At 39.9% G+C, this 18,640-nt stretch overlaps 1 protein-coding gene across 1 annotated transcript in view; it reads left to right on the top strand.

The window, feature by feature from the left end:
* Positions 1 to 18,180, top strand: part of LOC128640512 (pancreatic triacylglycerol lipase-like) — a 174,623-nt gene extending 156,443 nt beyond the window's left edge. Inside the window, exons 11-13 of the mRNA XM_053692988.1 lie at positions 732 to 840; positions 13,465 to 13,635; positions 18,117 to 18,180. Of these exons, the coding sequence (XP_053548963.1) occupies positions 732 to 840; positions 13,465 to 13,635; positions 18,117 to 18,180 (344 nt within the window). The remainder of the gene's footprint in view (positions 1 to 731; positions 841 to 13,464; positions 13,636 to 18,116) is intronic.
* The last annotated feature ends 460 nt before the right edge of the window (positions 18,181 to 18,640 follow it).

Raw genomic sequence — 18,640 nt, 5'->3', positions numbered from 1 at the left:
GAACATGAAATTTCGCTATGGTCAGACTCCCATTGATTCCTATGGTATCCGCCGCCTCCAGGGCGGCGGTTTGAAAACCAGGTACACTGGGCCGGAAAAGTGCCGAGCGTACCTGCTAGTTTTTTGATAACTAGCAAAAGTAGTCAGATTGTGCCGCACTTGTGTGCGGAACATCTGCAGTGACGTAAGAATCGATCTGTGTCGGACTGAGTCCGGCGGATCGAAGCTTACTTCACAAAATTCTACTTTTGCCGGTATCTAGGGCTTGATAACTAAGTCGAATCAGCCTTGTCTCAAATACGCTGCGGAATTCCAGCGTATTTGAGGTAGACACGTTGATAACTAGAGGCCCTAGTGTCTTGGTAGGCCAATTTGCCCTTGCCTCTTATAACAGACTTTATATGTAACCAATGATAAAGCTACAGAATATAGCCCTCACATATTCATACTATGAATACAGATATCCGCAGAGTATCTAAAAATCTTACTATAAAGGGCTCTATTTGATTGTTGATATGGAATGGACTTTTAAATTATGCTCATCATGTTCTTGCAAATAAAGTGTAATAAGGTTTTATCATCACAGGATGACCCAGTCTTTTGTTGGATGACAAGTATGTAGTATTTCTACAAATGTAAACAAAAAGTTACTGATTTAATAATATTTTAATTTAGATATCACACTATTATCACAGTAATTTATTGTTCTGACTACTTGATGCTCTATCTAGGCTGGCGATACAAAGTGTCTGTCGAGATTGTTGGCTCAGCAAGCGTAAATGGAAATTTCAATGTTATTTTATTTGGAACAAATGGAAATACTAGACATGAAATTTACAAGTAGGTGAACACAAGAGCACATGGACTGTCTAAAATAAATGTTTCTTTTAATCAGTGTATCAGAACCTGCTAATGCTAATGAAACCTCTAGTTTATTTTTTATATTTGCCACAAAAGATTATCTAATTATTAAAATTATATATGACAGTTGCATTAGCCATTCTTTAAGTGCACATAGTATACTATATATAATTATTTGAAGGGACAGTAAACTCTAGAGATGTGCAATGCATTTTTTTGACAAAATTAAAATTCCAATGTATGCACCAACAAAATGTAAGGAAAACAAAAAAAACTACTGATAAAATTATCAGTATTCATTTGTTTCCTTGAAAACGTTTTTAGGGCTTAATGCTTACCTTTGCACGTTGGAGAGCGCACTAATCTAGACCTCTTTTATGACAGAATCCCAGATGTGCTAACAGGAGGCTCCCAGGTCCTACACTAGATAGTTTAGTGAAGGCACTGGGTGTGATGATAGCAGGATGTGATGTCACTAGCATGTGGGCGGGGCTTAGGTCCGGTGTCTGTGTCGCAGTTAGTTTAGTACAATCAACCTGTCTGGATGTGTATTGCTATGCTCTGCAATAAAATAGAGTTGTACCATCATTGCTGTGTCCTGCATATGTCCTGCATCTCATGACATGGTGTCAGAAGTTCTGGACTACGCTTCTGTTTCTGATGATGACGATGTCAAAGTTTACCCCACCTGAGCCTTTTGACTTTTCTCAGCCTGCAGCTTGGCCCACATGGCGTCAGCGGTTTCAGCGCTTCAGGATTGCTTCCAAACTGAACAAGGAGAGTGGTGAAGTACAAGTTAATTCTCTTTTATACTCTATGGGGAAAGATGTAGAGCCAGTGTTCAATGCTTTTACTTTCCAAGAAGGGGAAGAAGTTAACTTTGATATAGTTATGGATAAACTCAGTGCCCACTTTGTGCCCAAAAGAAATGTGATTCATGAGAGAGCTTGTTTTCACAAACGTAATCAGCGTGTGGGAGAATCTGTGGAGTCATTTGTGCGCAGCCTGTATGAATTAGCTGAATTCTGTGAGTTTGGTGTTGCTAAAGAAGAGCAAATCAGAGACAGAATAGTTATTGGAATTGCAGATGCTGAAGTCTCCCTGAAGCTGCAGTTAGAGCCTGATTTAACATTAGACGGGGCTATTAGGATGGCCCGCCAGAGTGAACTGGTGAAAAAGCAAAGTGCTGATCTGAGGTCTGAGAGTATTGTGGATGAAGTGCAACAGTCTAGGAAAATTACTAGTGAAAGGCACAGTGTGAGCGGTAGATCTAAAGTACTGGAAAGGCCTAGAAGTGGATGGGCGCAACATGGCCGATGCACACGGTGCTACCGGGCTCATGATCAGAGTGCTATATGCCCGGCCAGAGATAAAAGATGCAGAAAATGTAACAGAATAGGCCATTTTGAAGTGGTGTGTAAAACTGAATACATTAAGGAGATGCAGGTGGACAGTGACCAGGAGGGTCAGGAAGTGTCTTTTGTGGGGTCTGTTGTGGAACGGACAAGCTCAGAGGAAGATTGGAAAGTTACCTTTACTGTAATGGGAGCCAATGTTGATTTTAAGATTGACACAGGAGCTGATATCACTGTAATGTCTTTTGCTGAATTTATGAAACTGCCTCGACAGCCCCAGCTGGCGAAGGTTACTACAAATGTTCATAGTCCTGGTGGCCGCATTGATTGTGTGGGGAAATTTCTGGCCAGCTGTGAGTACAAACAAAGGAAGTTCACCATGTGGGTGCATGTGATCCGAGGTCAGTGTGTTAACAGTTTATTGAGCAGAAAAGCAGCCTGTGACTTGGGCCTCGTGGCCAGAGTGAATGAGATCTCTGAAGATATGTTTGGCGAGTTGGGCCTACTGAGCTGCAAACCTGTCCGTATAGCACTTAAAAGTGACGCAGTCCCGTACAGTATTTCTACTCCTCGTAGAATTCCGTTCCCGCTCATGCCTCAAGTGGAGAAAGAGCTCATGCGCATGAAGTCTATGGGGGTTATTGAAGAGGTTGTTGAAGCAACTGATTGGTGTGCCCCCATTGTTCCAGTTGCAAAGAAAAACGGAAAGGTGCGCATCTGTGTGGACCTGAAAAGGTTGAATGAGGCAGTAAAGAGGGAGAGATTTGTGCTGCCGACACTGGAAGATATAGCCCCGAAGTTGGCTGGGGCGAAGTTCTTTTCCACATTAGACGCTTCTAGCGGCTTTTGGCAGATCCCCCTGGATCCAAAGTGCCGCAAACTGACTACCTTTATCACTCCGGTAGGTCGGTTCTGTTTCTGCAGACTTCCCTTTGGGATATCCTCCGCTCCTGAGATCTTTCAGAGGGAAATGAGTTCTCTCCTGAGTGGCCACGTGGGCACAGCAGTCGTCATGGACGACATTCTAGTGTATGGGTCTACAGTGGAGGAGCATGATCAGCGTTTGAGTTGTGTGCTGCAGGCTATCAAAGAGTCTGGGCTGAAGTTGAATAAAGAAAAATGTCATTTTAGGAAAACTGAATTATGCTACTTTGGGCATATCATCAACGGGGATGGCATCAAGCCGGACCCCGAGAAAATTCGGTCTATCGAACAGATGAAAAGCCCTTCTGATGTACATGAGCTGAGACAGATATTGGGCCTTGTAAATTACGTGGGCAAGTTTCTTCCAGATTTATCTACAGTTTTGCACCCTATCACAGAGTTGCTTAAGAAAGATGTTGCCTGGGTCTGGGGACCCTCACAAGAAAAAGCGTTCCTGCATGCTAAGTCCCTGCTGGGGTCTGCCCCAGTGCTGGGGTTCTACGACCCTTCAAAAAAGACTGTGGTTAGTGCTGATGCAAGCAGTTATGGGTTGGGGGCTGCACTCCTGCAACTGAATGACAACAAACTACAGCCCATCGCCTACTGTTCCCGCACACTGACGGCTGCGGAGTCAAAATACGCTCAAATTGAGAAAGAGTGCCTGGCTGCAGTTTGGGCCTGTGAGCGCTTTCAGCGCTATCTAGTGGGTTTGGAGAAATTTAGTCTGGAAACTGACCACAAACCGCTAGTCCCTCTTATCAATTCTTATGACATCGACAAAACATCCTTGAGATGCCAGAGACTTTTAATGAGACTACTCAGGTTCAATGTTCAGGCAGTGCATGTGCCGGGGAAGCAGCTGGTTGTGGCAGATACACTGTCCAGGCTCCCGCTGGCTGCTGCTGAAGAATCCTCCACAGAGTCGGATGTAAAAGTGTATGTTGATTCAGTTCTGGCCTCTAAGTCCATTTCTTCAAGGAAACTGGAAGAGATAAAGAAAGAGACATATTTGGACACAGATCTGCAAGAAGTTATAAAGTACATAAGAGATGGCTGGCCCGAGAGCCGGGCAGCCTGGATGTCTTTAAATGCTTACCAGCCAGAGAGGTCGCAGCTCACGGAGCTGGAGGGGTTGGTGCTGTTCCAAGACCGTATTGTAATTCCTGTCAGCATGAGGAAGGAGATGTTAAACAGGATTCATGATGGCCACTTAGGCATTACAAAGTGCAGAGAAAGAGCAGCTACAGCTGTGTGGTGGCCTGGGATCAGCTCCGACATTGCAAATCATGTGTCTAAATGTGCCTTTTGCCGGGAACGCCGGCCTACTCAGAGAAGGGAGCCCTTAATGTCTACTCCGCTGCCTGCGGGGCCGTGGCAGAAAATAGCTGCTGATTTGTGCGAACTGCACGGGAAAAAGTTTCTTATTGTTATCGACTACTATTCCAGGTATTTGGAAATAGCACCCCTGAATGATATCACAAGTCAGGCCGTTATCATTCGCCTGAAGAGCTTGTTCGCCCGCTGGGGCATTCCAATGGAGCTGGTGAGTGATAATGGCATGCAGTTCGCTTCTACAGAGTTCAGTGCTTTCAGCAGGGAATATGATTTTGTACATTCCACGTCAAGTCCACATTATCCGCAGGCCAACGGAATGGCTGAAAGGGCAGTTCAAACAACAAAATTCATCCTAAAGCAATCTGAACCGTACCTAGCCCTCTTGTCATACAGGGCGACGCCCATTCAAGCCACCGGGTTTAGCCCGGCACAGCTGATGCTAGGACGCCAGATTCGCACCACTTTACCCTCAGTGGGTGTCTTCAAGCCGCCTGGCCCTGTTCCTCGGGACGAAGTCCTTAGGAGGGATGAAGAGGCCAAAAAGGGTTATCGTTTCTTCTACGACAGGAGACATTCTGTCAGGCCTTTACAGGAACTGAAAGCGGGCCAAAGTGTCAGAATTAAACTGGATGATGAGAAGAAATGGAAGACGCCTGCTACGGTAGTGGGCCGCTCTCCAGAACCAAGGTCTTACACAGTCCTTACAGAGGGAGGGACGGTTACACGCCGTAAACGAAGACATCTTCAGCCTGTACCTGAGAGTCTGGAACCGGATACCTCAGTACCACCGCCGGTGGGATCTCCTGTTCTAAGAGAGGTGCCTTCCCCTCAGCAAGATCATAGCGGGGATATATCTTTGCCTCCAGCAGACTCTTGTTCACCATCTTCTGTATCAGAGGACAGTTCATGCAAAGTTACATCAAGCGGAAGAGTGGTGAGGCTTCCGGCCCGATACAGGGACTGACTTTAGCTAGAACAGTGACCGGAAGTATGGGCAGAATAATCCCATGGTCACTGTGGACTAGGGTAGTCTACCCCGATGTCCAAGTCAGGATGTAATTTATTTGTTCATGTTTTCTAATCTATCTGTTTTTATAATGTTCTAAAACAAAATGTTGTTGTATACCCTGTTGGTGTACCTTGTTATTTAATATATGCAAATGTATGCTTTGCCTTTGAAAAAGGGGAAGATGTGATGATAGCAGGATGTGATGTCACTAGCATGTGGGCGGGGCTTAGGTCCGGTGTCTGTGTCGCAGTTAGTTTAGTACAATCAACCTGTCTGGATGTGTATTGCTATGCTCTGCAATAAAATAGAGTTGTACCATCATTGCTGTGTCCTGCATATGTCCTGCATCTCATGACACTGGGAGCCTCCCGCGCTAAGCCTCCTATTAGCGAGGATGGCGTTCTGTCATGGAAGAGGAGAGGATTAACTTTTTCACCTGTAGCTTAGAACATTTACATTTGTTTTAATAAAAACTAATGTAAAGATTTAATGAAAATTCAGTATTTGTTTAGTTTACAACTAAACAAATACTGAATAGTGCAGCCAACGAATATTCTGAGTAATTAATATTTATTACAAAAATTTCTTAGCAGCACAAGTCTAATAAACACCTTGTAATTCTAAATATTATAAAGTTTTATAATAGGTCAATATATCAGCAGAGTTTGAACATTATTAGAACAAATTGACACCTTTCTTAATTTGAAGGAGACAATCCAAACTTGAGCCTGAAGAAGGCAGAGCTTGCCACTGTCATTGTGTTAACAAAATGTCCATTGTTTGGCTTCAACAAAAAGCCTTAACCACTGCAGTCCCTAAGAAGGACACATTCAGTGATTGGCTGCTACGGTACATAGTACTGCCACTGCTGATTGGGTCATTGGGTGTATCCTGCTCAGGAGATGCAATGGTTGTGGTTATAAACTGGATTTGTGGGGGATAAACATAATGGGCTAGATTACAAATGGAACACAATCAATAGAGTAGGGAGAATTATTTTTTGAGCATGGTTAAATATTTTAACCCCTTGAGTGCTAACAACGGCTCTGTGGTATACCTTTAACTATAACCCCTCCTATTTGGTCTCCACCCTATATAAGGACTACCTGTAACACTCATTTACTGCCTGATTATTGAAGTCTTAGCTACTCTGGTGTAGCTTTCCTTATCTCAGGTCTCCTACTGCTTGTATCCTGTGCAAGGTGGTTTACTTTGTTTACTCTAGCTGCGTCTTGAATCTCTTATGCTCAAATCGTTACTTTGTCATTACCGACTTTGGATCATTCAACGGCCGGATCTACTTTTTCACCGCTACCCGGAATGAAGCCGCATTCACACACGCTGCCTCTCCAAACACGGATCTTCCAATGCGGTAACAGAAATATCACGGTCCTCAAGGTGGTAACGTATACGAACAATGCTAAAGCCTTTAAACTTCTTACCTGCTTGTTTTTGTTACCATACTGAATTATTGGGCATCTCCTATTACCTGCAACATCCAATATGAACAAACATTGTATGTCTGTGGAATGTCTGAACTTGTAAATATTTTAGGCTGTGTGTGATTGCGTGAAGTAAGAAGAATCATTTGTTTCTACCAATTCAGATTCTGAGCTTGTCAGTATTTCTTTTTCATCTGTGGCCTCCGGTTATATATATATATCTTGAACATAAGATATATATTATATTAAATATTCCTTATATTTATTAACACTTAAGTCAGTAGTTAATATACAAATTCATCATATATTAAATGTCTCATATTGTTTAATCAGGCTACATAGAAGTTGTTTTCTGATTACTACAAAAAAGAGCAACAAGCTCTAATTTTAGAGCTAACCTTTATAACCAATGTGCAAATACTTGTTTACTTAAATACGAAGCTCAGAATACCACATAATAATCAGGCCTAAAATACCGAATTTTGAATTAATTAAACATTATGGATCCTAATGAAATAAAAAAGGAGTTTAATAATGTTTACCTTAAACTTGATTATTTAGCAAGAGCTGTGACAGAAGTGCAGACTGAAAATGCTGCACTGAAAACTATAGTTAAAGATTTTGTTACACAAAAGCCTCATGACCCACCTGAACCTCATATTAATTATCCACAACCTTTTTCAGGGAAACGTTCTGAGTTCAGGGAATTTAAGAATGCCTGTAATTTATTATTTTCTCTTAGACCTAAGACTTATCATACTGAGCGGATTAAAGTTTGTACCACAATATCTTTCCTACAAGGTGAACCCAGGACTTGGGCTAATAGGTTTTTTGAAAACAATAACAATATCCTGGATTCATTACAAGATTTTTTTTCTGCTTTAACTAGTTTATATCAAGACTCAAATTCTCAAATAAATGCTGAAATGAGATTGAGGTCTTTAAAACAAGGTAAGAGAAATGTGGAGGATTATACCACTGAGTTTCAGATGTGGGCAGAGGACTCTCAGTGGAATGAAATCAGTTTGAAAAATCAATATCGTTTAGGTTTATCTGAAACACTCAAAGATGAACTTTCACGTCTTGAGATCCCAGATACCCTTGATGGTCTTATTAAATTAAGTACATCTTTAGATCGTCGTTTGAGAGAAAGGAGGGCAGAAAAGGCCTCTAATGATACCTCATATAGAAGACCTTACCAAGTCACAACAAGTCATGACAAAGCTCATGGCAGAGCTACCCCTATGGAGATTGGTGTACTTAGAGGACCTCTGCCACCAGAGGAAAAAATTAGAAGGAGGTTGGAAAATCTCTGTTTATATTGTGCTCAAAAAGAACATGTAGTATCTACTTGTCCTTTGTTGAAAAAACAAAAGAATGGTAAGAAAAAAACCAGTGACTTTATTTACAGCATAGCTAATGATACACACATGACTTTGTCTATTTCTTTACAGTGGGACCAGAAAAATATCCAAACCAAGGCATTAATTGATTCAGGAGCATCCGGAAATTACATTGATTCCACTTATGTAAATAAAAATCGAATACCTACTATTTGTAAACAAAATCCTGTATCTATTAAGCTGATAGATGGTTCATTAATAGAACAAGGACCTATTAGACATCATACTATTCCCCTGCTTGTAACATCATTGCAGGGACACACTGAATATTTATCTTTTGATCTCATAACCATTCATCAGCATACTCTCATCCTAGGCTATCCTTGGTTGAAGAAACACAACCCTCACATAAATTGGGTTTCAAATAAGGTAACATTAGATTCTGCTTTTTGTTCCCAAACTTGTTATCCACATCAAACCATAGCGTCACTTGATATTGGTTTACCCTCGTGTTATCAGGATTTGGCAGATGTATTTAATTTAAAAGAGGCAGAAAACCTTCCACCTCATAGGGAGTTTGACTGTCCTATCGATATAATACCTGGTTCCAAAATCCCTCATGGTAAGATCTATCCCCTCTCTCAAGAGGAACTCCAGTATATAAGAAACTACTTAGACGAAAATTTACGTAAGGGATTTATTTCACACTCCACATCCCCTGCAGCTGCAGGTATGTTTCTAGTAAGAAACAAGGATGGTACCATAAGACCTATTATTGATTATAGAGCTTTAAATAACATCACAATAAAAAACAGATACCCGTTACCTTTAATACCTGAACTTTTGGAACGTCTAACTGGTGCAACTATTTACACCAAATTAGATTTAAAGGGAGCTTATAATTTGATTAGAATTAAAGAAGGTCACGAATGGAAAACGGCATTCAGGACCAGATATGGCCTTTTCCAATATAATGTAATGCCTTTTGGTCTGAGTAATGCTCCGGCAACTTTTCAGTTTTTTATAAATGAGATCTTTCGTGACCTGATAGACGTTTGTGTCATAATATACCTTGACGACATATTAATTTATTCTAGAACACCTCAAGAGCATGAAAAACATGTACGCTGGGTATTAACTCGTTTAAAAGAACACAAACTATATGCTAAACTGGAAAAATGTTCCTTTCATGTCACAGAAATAAAATTCTTGGGTTACATCATCAGTCCCAACAAAATTCAAATGGATCCGGAGAAGGTATCAGCAATTCTAAATTGGCCTACTCCTACTTCCACAAAATCTGTACAACGATTCATTGGTTTTGCGAATTTTTATAGGAAGTTTATAAAAAATTTCTCTTCAATCGTTAAACCATTAACAACACTCACTAGTGAAAAACAAAGATTTAAGTGGACCGAATCCGCTAGTCTTGCCTTTAATAAATTGAAAGAAAATTTTACTACAGCTCCCATTCTAGTTATGCCAGATTTTGATTCAGAATTTATCCTTGAAGTAGATGCATCCGACTCAGGTATCGGTGCAGTTTTATCACAACAAGATAAGAACAAGACTGAGATTCATCCTATTGCTTTCTATTCAAAAATGTTAACTAGTGCTGAGAAAAACTATAGCATAGGAGATAAAGAACTTCTAGCTATAAAACGTGCTCTAGATCATTGGAGACATTTATTAGAAGGTTCTAAGCTACCTTTTAAGATTTATACTGACCATAAAAATCTTGAATTTCTAAAAACAAGTAAGACCTTGTCTGCAAGACAAGCAAGATGGTCTATATTTTTTGATCGTTTCGATTTTCTCTTAACCTACAGACCAGGACATTTAAATACCAAAGCCGATGCCCTCTCTAGATTACATGAACAAGACACTCATAAGCAAATTTACCAAATCATTCCAAAAGAAAAAATTATAGGTTTATTAACACCTTTAGAAGAGGAGATCTTAAAAGAATTAAAACATGAACCACCACATGGAATAGACTGTCAAAAAGATTCCAAGACTGGTCTTTTCTATCATAATTCTAAACTATATATCCCCAAACAAATTAGATCTTCTATTCTTAAACAAACCCATGACGGGACACTAGCAGGCCATCCAGGTATTTCTAAAACTATAGACCTAACCAGGAGAAATTATTGGTGGCCACTCATGGATACCTATATTACAAACTATGTAAAACATTGTGATACCTGTGCCAGAAACAAGTTAACACACAAAAGACCATCAGGTCTTTTATCTCCTCTGCCTATTCCTGACAAACCCTGGAGTACCATATCAATGGACTTTATTGTCGAGTTACCTGAATCCCACCATTACAATACTATTTTAGTTGTCATTGATCATTTAACAAGACTGGCTCATTACATTCCCCTAAAAGGTCTCCCTACAGCTTTCACTACAGCTCACGTTTTCCTAGACAACATAGTTCGCTTACATGGACTGCCCAAAGTTATAATAACTGATCGTGGTACACAGTTTACCTCTAACTTTTGGAGATCCCTATGTAAGTTAATCAAAATTGATTCTAGATACTCGACTGCTTTTCACCCTCAGACAAATGGCCTTACAGAACGACTCAACCAAACCCTTGAGCAATATCTTCGTTGTTATATATCTCATCTGCAGGATGACTGGTCATCCTATTTACCTTTGGCTGAATTCTGTTATAACAATACTACTTCTACATCTACTAAACTATCCCCATTCTTCGTTACTTATGGATATCATCCTACTACTATTTCATTGTCCTCTCAACAAGTGAACTCTCCCTCAGCATTGGATTTCGCAACTACCCTACAAGAAAGACTTAACATCCTGAAAAAACATCTTTCGGAAGCTAAAGATTATCAAAAAAGGTTATATGATACCCATCACACTGCTAGCCCGGCTTATCAGATTGGAGATTTGGTACTACTCTCGACAAAGAATCTCAAACTGTCAGTTCCTAGCAAAAAGTTAGCAAATCAATATTTGGGTCCTTTTAAGATTTCTAAAATAATCAACCTCAATGCTGTGAGATTAGAGCTTCCCCAGGATTTTAGGATTCACCCCTCTTTTCATGTCTCTCTGTTAAAGCCATATCTTCCTTCACCTCAGTCTCTCTCCTTGTCTCGACCACCTCCAATACTCGTTGATGATCGAGAGGAGTATGAAGTTGAAGCTGTATTGGATTCTAGGATCCATAGGAAGAGGTTAGAGTATCTTGTGAAATGGAAAGGTTATGGTTCGGAGGATAACTCTTGGCAGCTTCATTCTGATCTTCGCACTCCCCGTCTTCTACGAAATTTTCATCGCCGCTATCCTGAGAAACCTAGTTTGGAAACCCCTGGGGTGCTTCCTTGAAGGGGGGGAGATGTGGTATACCTTTAACTATAACCCCTCCTATTTGGTCTCCACCCTATATAAGGACTACCTGTAACACTCATTTACTGCCTGATTATTGAAGTCTTAGCTACTCTGGTGTAGCTTTCCTTATCTCAGGTCTCCTACTGCTTGTATCCTGTGCAAGGTGGTTTACTTTGTTTACTCTAGCTGCGTCTTGAATCTCTTATGCTCAAATCGTTACTTTGTCATTACCGACTTTGGATCATTCAACGGCCGGATCTACTTTTTCACCGCTACCCGGAAGTAAGCCGCATTCACACACGCTGCCTCTCCAAACACGGATCTTCCAATGCGGTAACAGAAATATCACGGTCCTCAAGGTGGTAACGTATACGAACAATGCTAAAGCCTTTAAACTTCTTACCTGCTTGTTTTTGTTACCATACTGAATTATTGGGCATCTCCTATTACCTGCAACATCCAATATGAACAAACATTGTATGTCTGTGGAATGTCTGAACTTGTAAATATTTTAGGCTGTGTGTGATTGCGTGAAGTAAGAAGAATCATTTGTTTCTACCAATTCAGATTCTGAGCTTGTCAGTATTTCTTTTTCATCTGTGGCCTCCGGTTATATATATATATCTTGAACATAAGATATATATTATATTAAATATTCCTTATATTTATTAACACTTAAGTCAGTAGTTAATATACAAATTCATCATATATTAAATGTCTCATATTGTTTAATCAGGCTACATAGAAGTTGTTTTCTGATTACTACAAAAAAGAGCAACAAGCTCTAATTTTAGAGCTAACCTTTATAACCAATGTGCAAATACTTGTTTACTTAAATACGAAGCTCAGAATACCACAGGCTCTGAGCCGTCGCAGAGTTTCTCACTCAGGTGCTAATGACGGCGCAGAGCCGTCGCTAGCACTCTCCCACCTTGAGGGAGATCTGGGGGCTCCCACCCGCTCCTACCCCGGCAATCGTGCCTGTAGAGTGACAGGCATCGCCAGGGCTTCCCGTTTTGCGTGGTGACGTCACGCGTAATGACGTGATGACGTCACAGTGCAACTTTATGTAAAAAAGACAATAGACAATATAGGGAAAGGGGGCATGCTGCTTAGAAGTCTTGGGGATCTGAAATGAAAAGAAAAAAAAGTAAAAAAATAAAAATGTAAAATTAAAAAACCCTCAAATGTGCTTAGCACCCAGGTGGGAAAGTGCTTAGCACTCAAACGGTTAAATAAAGCATAAAAAAAATAGATTAAACTTTTCACAAACTCTATACTTTTAATGGATAGTGCAGAGAGCGCTATTAGCAAGCTCATTGTACTCTTATGGAAAGTGGTGACCTAAATATTGAGCTTGAGCGCAATCCAAAATACCAATGTAAAATTAGCTATTTTTAAAATTTCAAGTAAACCATTATTATTAATAATATAGCACAGAACTACATGAAGAACTTCACTTCTCAGCTTAGCTTCCCACTGGCTTAGCTCACTCTCTGCTTAGCATTTGAGTGATATACGACATACATTCTATTGTGCACTCCCATAGAAGTCTATTATGTGAGAGATTTAGCGCACCTATGTTATCTGACATGTATATGTTAGCGTTACCTAGACTATCACTCGAGCAATAAATAATAACTTTGGACTTGCATATTTTTGCACTGTACTTTTAATCTAGGCCATAATAAGAGGTCAGTACTAAGACATTAATTTGGTTAAACATGTGATTTATTAAATAAAGACAGCTTTATAATTATAAGGGCTAAATGCAAAATTCGTAGGTATGGTTTACACAATCAGACTAACTCACATGTAAAATATTTCCACAGTGGACTTATCATACCTGGCAGCACATACACGGCTTTCATTGATGCAGAAACAAATCTTGGGAATGTCAAGCATGTGATATTTGGCTGGTACAGCAACCTCATTAATTTTTTTTCCACAACTTTATTGGGGGCTAAATTTGTGACAGTACAATATGGAAAAGATGGTACAACGTAAGTATTAAACATGTTATACTTACATAAATCAAACCTTGCAGTGAAAAAAAAACCAGTAGAATGATGTTTACAAATAAATTAGCTCTTGGTTAAGTGAGTGCTGTTACTCGAGCATTTTAAAATATTTTCGGTCAGATTACAAGTGGAGCAGTATTTAAAGTTCCTTTTTGAGTGTTAATTCCGCTGAAGTAAGCTTTTTTGAGCGCATCGGGTAGTGCTCGGATTGCAAGTTAACCCGACACGTAAAAAGACGACCTTAGAATATCACGCATGTGATAATGTATTCCCCAATAGAAGTCAATGGAGCAAAATAAATTGGAAAAAAAACATACTTGCACGCAAACTCAATTGCTTATGTGCATGACATCTAAATTTACAGTAAATACACAGTAAAACACTATATTACAAATGAATATTGCATTAATATGATTTTTCATGTTTTCATCTACGTAAATGCAAAGGGCTCCAAAACACTTATATACATGTCTTATGTGTGTACATATGTATTTATGTGATTATATATGTCTGTAAATATATATATATATATATATATATATATATATATATATATATATATATGTATATATATATATATATATATATATATATTTATATATAAATACATCTGTATACACATATATACATATACATCTTTAGACATACAGTATCTCACAACAGTGAGTACACCCCTCACATATTTGTAAATATTTTATTATATCTTTTCATGTGACAACACTGAAGAAATGACACTTTGCTACAATGTAAAGTAGTGAGTGTACAGCCTGTATAACAGTGTAAATTTGCTGTCCCCTCAAAATAAATCAACACACAGCTATTAATGTCTAAACCGTTGGCAACAAAAGTGAGTACACCCCTAAGTGGAAATGTCCAAATTGGGCCCAAGTGTCAATATTTTGTGTGACCACTATTATTTTCCAGCACTGCCTTAACCCTCTTGGTCATGGGGTTCACCAGAGCTTCACAGGTTGCCACTGGAGTTCTCTTCCACTCCTCCATGACGACATCACAGAGTTGGCAGATGTTAGAGGCCTTGTGCTCCCCCACCTTCCATTTGAGGATGCCCCACAGATGCTCAATAGGGTTTAGGTCTGGAGACTTGCTTGGCCAGTTCATCACCTTTACCCTCAGCTTCTTTAGTAAGGCAGTGGTTGTCTTGGAGGTGTGTTTGGGGTAGTTATCATGTTGGAATACTGCCCTGTGGCCAAGTCTCCAAAGGGAGGGGATCATGCTCTGCTTCAGTATGTCACAGTACATGTTGGCATTCATGGTTCCCTCAATGAACTGTAGCTCTGTAGTGCCGGCAGCACTCATGCAGGCCCAGACCATGACACTCCCACCACCATGTTTGACTGTAGGCAAGACACACTTGTCTTTGTACTCCTCACCTGGTTGCTGCCACACACGCTTGACACAATCTGAAACAAATAAGTTTATCTTGGTCTCATCGGAACACAGGACATGGTTCCAGTAATCCATGTCCTTAGTCTGCTTGTCTTCAGCAAACTGTTTGCGGGCTTTCATGTGCATCACCTTTAGAAGAGGCTTCCTTCTGGGATGACAGCCATGTAGACCAATTTGATGCAGTGTGCGGCGTATGGTCTGAGTACTGAAGGGCTGAACCCCCACCCCTTCAACCCCTGCAGCAATGCTGGCAGCACTCATACGTCTATTTCCCAAAGACAAACTCTGGATATGAAGCTGAGCATGTGCACTCAACTTCTTTGGTCGACCATGGCGAGGAAACTGCTGTATGGTCTTGCCCACCGTGCTGCAGCTCAGTTTCAGGGTCTTGGCAATCTTCTTATAGCCTAGGCCATCATTATGTAGAGCAACAATTCTTTTTTTCAGATCCTCAGAGAGTTCTTTGCCATGAGGTTCCATGTTGAACTTCTAGTGACCAGTATGAGAGAGTGTGAGAGTGATAACACCAAATATAACACACCTCCTCCCCATTCACACTTGTAACACTAACGAGTCACATGACACCGGGGAGGGGAAATTACTAATTGGGCCCAATTTGGACATTTCCACTAAGGGGTATACTCACTTTTGTTGCCAACGGTTTAGACATTAATGGCTGTGTGTTGTGTTATTTTGAGGGGACAGCAAATTTACACTGTTATACAGGCTGTACAATCACTACTTTACATTGTAACAAAGTGTCATTTCTTCAGTGTTGTCACATGAAAAGATATAATAAAATATTTACAAAAATGTGAGGGGAGTACTCACTTTTGTGAGATAGAGTTTTCTAGCTAAACTCAGTGTGGAAATGCTGGAACCAAGCAGTCAAAGAGAAGGATCATCATCCTCCATTCATAGAAACATCTAATGTTTGTCATGTGTCATCACTAGGTCTCACTGGACCACCATGCAGCTAGTGAAGGAAAGCTAGAATTAAAACAATATGTTTACCACAAAATGCCAGATATATTTTACAAGTGGCATAGTATAAAAAGTTAAAACGTATTTTAAAACATCAGCAACGCGTTTCTCAGTACAGCAGTGCTTTTTTATAAGGCTGTCTTTGCTGCTCTTATTGTTACTAAGTAACTATTCATTTTGTAATTATAACATATAATTGGTAACAACAATATGAAATAATTAGTTGCAGCCATGCCACAAATTGATATAAGCTCAAAGCATGTTTTGCTTTTATATTATGTCAGTCATTATAGGGACATTGAAATGACCATAAAATCTTTCATGTAATAAGCAGAACATTAAAACAAACAGTTTGGGCTCCATTTATTAAGCTGCTCCTTAAACTATCTGCCACCTTTTAGGATGATTGACAGCCCCTGCTAGCAGCTTATTGGCTGCCAGTGAGCAGGGGGCGGCACTGCACAAGCATTTCACAAGAAATGCCTGTGCAAGGAAAAATGCGGACAGAATATACGCTAATTAATTTAGAGGATTGCTACATTGAGCTAGTCAAGTGCCACACCCTAACAGCTATGCGACTCAATTAGGATATATATATATATATATATATATATATATATATATATATATATATGTGTGTAAACTGTGTTGTTCTTTTAGTGAGTGCCCGTTTCAGAGTGCAGAGATGTCATTCACTTTATATCTCCTATGGGTAGATGTCTCTGTTATTGTGTGAACAATTAAGGGCCGATTTACTAAAGTCTGGAGAGACATGATACAATGTAGCGTATCATGTCCGCCGCATATCGATAAATACCGACAGCATACACTGTCGGCATTTATCATTGCACAAGCAGTTATGGTGAACTGTTTGTGCAATGCTGCCCCCTGCAGATTCGTGGCCAATCGACTGCTAGCAGGGGGTGTCAATCAGCCCAATTGTATAGGATCCGGCAGATTGATGTCTGTAGCCTCAGAGGCAGCGGACGAGTTATGGAGCAGTGGTCTTTAGACCGCTGCTTCATAACTACTGTTTCCGACGAGCCTTAAGGCTCGCACAGAGACAGGGGCATCAAGCTCCTTTCGGAGCTTGATAATTCTGCCCCTTAGACTAGTCCCTTGTTATCTATATGCATTACTAGGATTTGGCAGATGGAGGTCACAACATCACCTACGTGCATAATGCTATGAGTTGTTGGAAAATGCCCAAAACCCACCCCAGACATTTACTCATTTATTTGATTGTAGGTACAGGGGCTCTTTCAAAGCCTCATTCTATCATCCACATTAACAGTGTCTCCTAATTTGAAACAGAAAAATCTCCACTTTCAAATGAGAGTTCACTTGTCCACAAAGATGCATAGTAGACAATTTTGTTGCAAATGCTGATAACCTACACCATTAGGCAGCATGGAGATATTACTGTTATGCAAAAGCTTTCCACAGAGTGGCAATATCTCCCTCTCGTACCATAAAGGCAGTGAAGTGAAAAGGGGTCAGTACCTCAAGGATGCTGTTAATTACTAATTAGTAATTTGTATTAGTTATTGTCTGCACTACTGGATACCTGGGAGGATCTTAACCTTGTGAAAGAAAAGAATACCCTTCATTGAACAAGTAGGCCATATACCCAACATATTTATACAGGTGATCTGATAAGTAGGGGCCCCATCTATTGTATAAAACACACATCGAGACAAGAGACCTTATTTCAGAATTAGAGAAATCATCTCTTTCTAGTAAGTTATCTCATGCCTCACTGTTATTGGTAGGTGATTGTGCAAAAAGATGTCTGAGAAGTATTTTTTAGTGAATGAAACACCAGTGTAGAATACTCTACCTGCAAGGAAAAGGGGGTGTTTTGTAGCACAAGAAATTTTCAGAAGCATAAGATAATCAGGTTGTCATGGTTTTCTCAAGAGTTTTGGAATCTTAAATAAAAAATAAAAAAAATCCTATGAAAACTCATCCTATGCACATTGCAAGAAATGTTTAATTGATTGAAATCACCTCCATAGCTGGTAAAATATCATTGTACCAGACTAATTAAAACTATTTTTTTTTAATTTCAGGAGTACATTCTGTGGAGGGTTTACAACAGAAAAAAGCTTTCAGCAGAGTATTGGTAGTTGCTAATATTTTGCCAACTAAACAAACATTTTGCTGACTTAATAAAACTTTTTTAAAAACAAGAAAGAATTTTGTTTTTTAAATTATTTTTCTGACTCATTTATTTCTCTTTGTTCACATAGGGCTATATTACAAGTGGAGTGCTATTTAGTGTTCACGCTTGAACGTTAACTTTGCGAGTTGGGTTGAGCATGTATTATAAATTGAAAGTAAAATGCTAGCGCTCTTGTAAAAGCAGATGTCTTCGAAAAGATACTCGGCTAGATCAGGAGTTCTGCGTTAGCCTTAAAAGCAGCGTTGAGAGGTCCTAATGCTGCTTTTTAACTCCCGCTGGTATTACGAGTCAGGCAGGTACAGGTATACCGCTCACTTTTCTTCCGCGACTCGAGGCTACCGCAAATCCCCTTACGTCAATTGCGTATCCTATCTTTTTAATGGGATTTGCCTAACGCTGGTATTACGAGTC

The sequence above is a fragment of the Bombina bombina genome, chromosome 9 (assembly GCF_027579735.1).
Source record: "Bombina bombina isolate aBomBom1 chromosome 9, aBomBom1.pri, whole genome shotgun sequence".
Taxonomy (NCBI): domain Eukaryota; kingdom Metazoa; phylum Chordata; class Amphibia; order Anura; family Bombinatoridae; genus Bombina; species Bombina bombina.
Note: the sequence above shows the minus strand (reverse complement) of the source record. Positions and strands in the feature narration are given on the sequence as shown.